This window comes from Chelonoidis abingdonii, chromosome 11, assembly GCF_003597395.2.
Source record: "Chelonoidis abingdonii isolate Lonesome George chromosome 11, CheloAbing_2.0, whole genome shotgun sequence".
Classification (NCBI taxonomy): Eukaryota; Metazoa; Chordata; order Testudines; family Testudinidae; genus Chelonoidis; species Chelonoidis abingdonii.
The window spans coordinates 5,661,248-5,663,991 of NC_133779.1; the positions used below are offsets into that span (position 1 = coordinate 5,661,248).

General features: G+C 60.2%; 1 protein-coding gene across 1 annotated transcript in view; it reads left to right on the top strand.

Annotated features, from left to right (window-relative positions):
- DMPK (DM1 protein kinase) overlaps positions 1-1,252 on the top strand; it is an 8,154-nt gene extending 6,902 nt beyond the window's left edge. The window contains exons 5-6 of the mRNA XM_032798023.2: positions 437-530; positions 914-1,252. Of these exons, the coding sequence (XP_032653914.1) occupies positions 437-530; positions 914-1,165 (346 nt within the window). The 3' untranslated portion in view covers positions 1,166-1,252. The remainder of the gene's footprint in view (positions 1-436; positions 531-913) is intronic.
- The last annotated feature ends 1,492 nt before the right edge of the window (positions 1,253-2,744 follow it).

Genomic DNA, 2,744 nt, shown 5'->3' on the forward strand with positions numbered 1-2,744 from the left:
GGGAGCAGGGTGAAGGCACAGGAGGGGGCGCTCTGCCCTTGGTCGGCGGTGCCCCAGCCTGGCACTAGGGGGCGCCGTGCTGCAGGGAGTGGGGTGAAGGCACAGGAGGGGGCGCTCTGCCCTCGGTCGGTGGTGCCTCTGCCTGGCACTAGGGGGCGCTGTGCTGCTGAACGTGCCAATGGCAGAATTCCTGCGCCCGGGATGCTGTTGGCAGGAGCTGGAATGTTTTCCCGGCCTCCCGGCTACGTGGCAGCCTGGGTCCCCAATGGCTTCTTGGGGCAGGTGGGGGAATGGTCCTCCACTTCCTGTCTCAAAGCTGCCAGGCTCCCCCCCAGGGCTGGGGGGAAGCGAACGTCACCTGGGAGTGAGGGGGCGACTCCCTAACTCTCCTCCCCAACAGTTTCTTTCTGTCCACCCCCCTCAACCCCCACTCCAGAGACATCAAACCCGACAACATCCTGCTCGACCGCTGCGGGCACATCCGCCTGGGGGACTTCGGCTCCTGCCTCAAGCTCCGGGAGTACGGCACGGTGAGTGCAGTGCCCCCTCCCACGCTGGCCGCCTCGGGCAACAGCACCGAGGCAAACGACGCAGCTTCCCGCCGGAGATCTGCCGACTGGCAAACCCCTCTCTGCCATGGCTGGGGTAGGGAGGCTCCCTGTCCATGCTCCCTGCTTCTAGTTCACTCTGCCTCACCCTGCCACACTCCTGGACTGAGCTGTTAGGACACAACTGGTTTGGGAGTCTGGGTGAGTCAGCAGAAGCAGCTCTGCATCTCTATGCAGGGAGCAGACGGTGTGGGGAGGGCAAAGGGACCCTGCCATGCCATGGCCCTTGTGGCACCAAAGACAAGGGGGGGGTCTGAAATGGTGCCCCCCACATGCTGAATCCTCTCCTCCCTCCTCCCTGGCAGATCTGCTCATCGGTGGCAGTGGGGACCCCCGATTACCTGTCCCCCGAGATCCTGCAGGCCGTGGAAGATGGGAGCCACTCATACGGCACCGAGTGCGACTGGTGGTCCCTGGGCATCTTTGCCTACGAGATGTTCTTCGGGCACACGCCCTTCTTTGCTGACTCCATTGTTGAGACCTACGGGAAGATCATCCACTTCAAGGTTGGGGGGGACAGTGGGGCAGGAAGGCGGCACTGGCACCTGGGACCTTAGGAGGAGTGAACAGTCTCCTCTAGTCCCTACCCACTACCAGGCATCCCCTTGCCTCCCCACAGAACCCTGCCCCCATCTCTGCCCCAGTGCCCTGCCCCCCATCTCCACCCCAGCCCTGCCCTCATCTCTTCCCCAGCCCTGCCCCCATCTCTGCCCCAGCACCCGACGCACTTAGCCAAAGATAACCAATTACAGCCGACAGATGGTTTTGACAATAGGGAATTAAGTCTGCTGCGCGAGTTTTCACCGTCCACACGAAATCATTGTGAGTAGTCCCCTCCCCGTGCCTTTGAACAAAACCTAGTACACCACCATGTCAAGGACCGTATTAGGATAAAGACGCTGACAAATAAACACCTATATCAGCCTCGACTTAAGTGATAAGTGCGGCAAAGGGCTCATATACGAGGTTTACAACACCACGGAGAACGATCGCGGGGCGCTTAGGGGCGGACCATACCTGTAACGAACACGTGTACTTAGGCCTGTGGGGTGGGTGCCGTTCGCTAATGAGGCGCACCTCATTGAAGACACGTTGATGTCTCAGGCACATCCGGTGGCCTAGGGACAATTTACATGAAACACAACCAAGCCATGCCAATACGAGGATGAGCCGTCGTAGGAGCTCTGACCCCACGGGGGGGAGGGGGAAACCCTTAAAACCCCTACAAAATATCCCCTAAGCCGAACCCACCGACCTGGAATTCCACCATGTGAGGGTCATGGGGCAGAGGCTGGGGAAGAAGATAGAGAAGCAAGGGTGGCCAACGGGTAGATGTGGGGGCAGAGGCTAGATGGGCAAAGATGGGGGCAAGGTCTGTGGGAGGCAATGGAATGCCTGGTAGTGGTAGCACTAGGGAGACTGTCACTCCTCCTAAAGGTCCCACGGTGCCAGTGCGCCTTCTGCCCCACTGTCCCCCCCAACCTTGAAGTGAATGATCTTCCCGTAGGTTCATCAATCAATGGGCAGCAAGAAGGGCCGCGAACCGATCATCTGAATAAATAAAAAGCTGCAGGAGAAAGCGGCGGGGCACCATAGGAGGATTGGTAGTGGGAGGCACAGCAGAGGATGCTGAGAGTCAGAGGCACGAGGAGGCTACGTACCTGATCCGGCTGTCGTGGCCGGCAGTCCCCCTGCCCCCTAGCCTGGATTCCCAGCATGGATCCTGGCGAGGGGGCCTGATGACTTATGGGCAATTTATCCCCCCCGCCCCAGGAGGAAGATGGCAGAAGCAGGCCTGCGCTGGTTGCATGGGCCTTGACTCCCCAGCAATACTTCGAGGGCGGCCCCTCGACCTGCGCAGCATGTACACATTGACGGGTGACCGGGCGCAGGGGTGAAGCCGGGCCAGGGCGAGCCGGGATGCGGCAGGAGAGAAGAGAGACCAGCCCCCTGTGGGTTAGAGGGAGCACTATCCAACCCGCCGCTGGCCCCACCTTTGGTAAGCAACTCCACTGGCAAGGGCTCGTCTCTCACTTGGCGTTGGGGTATGGCCGGCGATGCGATGCCTCCATGGGGAGATGGGATCTTACAAGGTGATCTCTCATGAAGGATCTACTTAGGGTTGGGAATCTATAA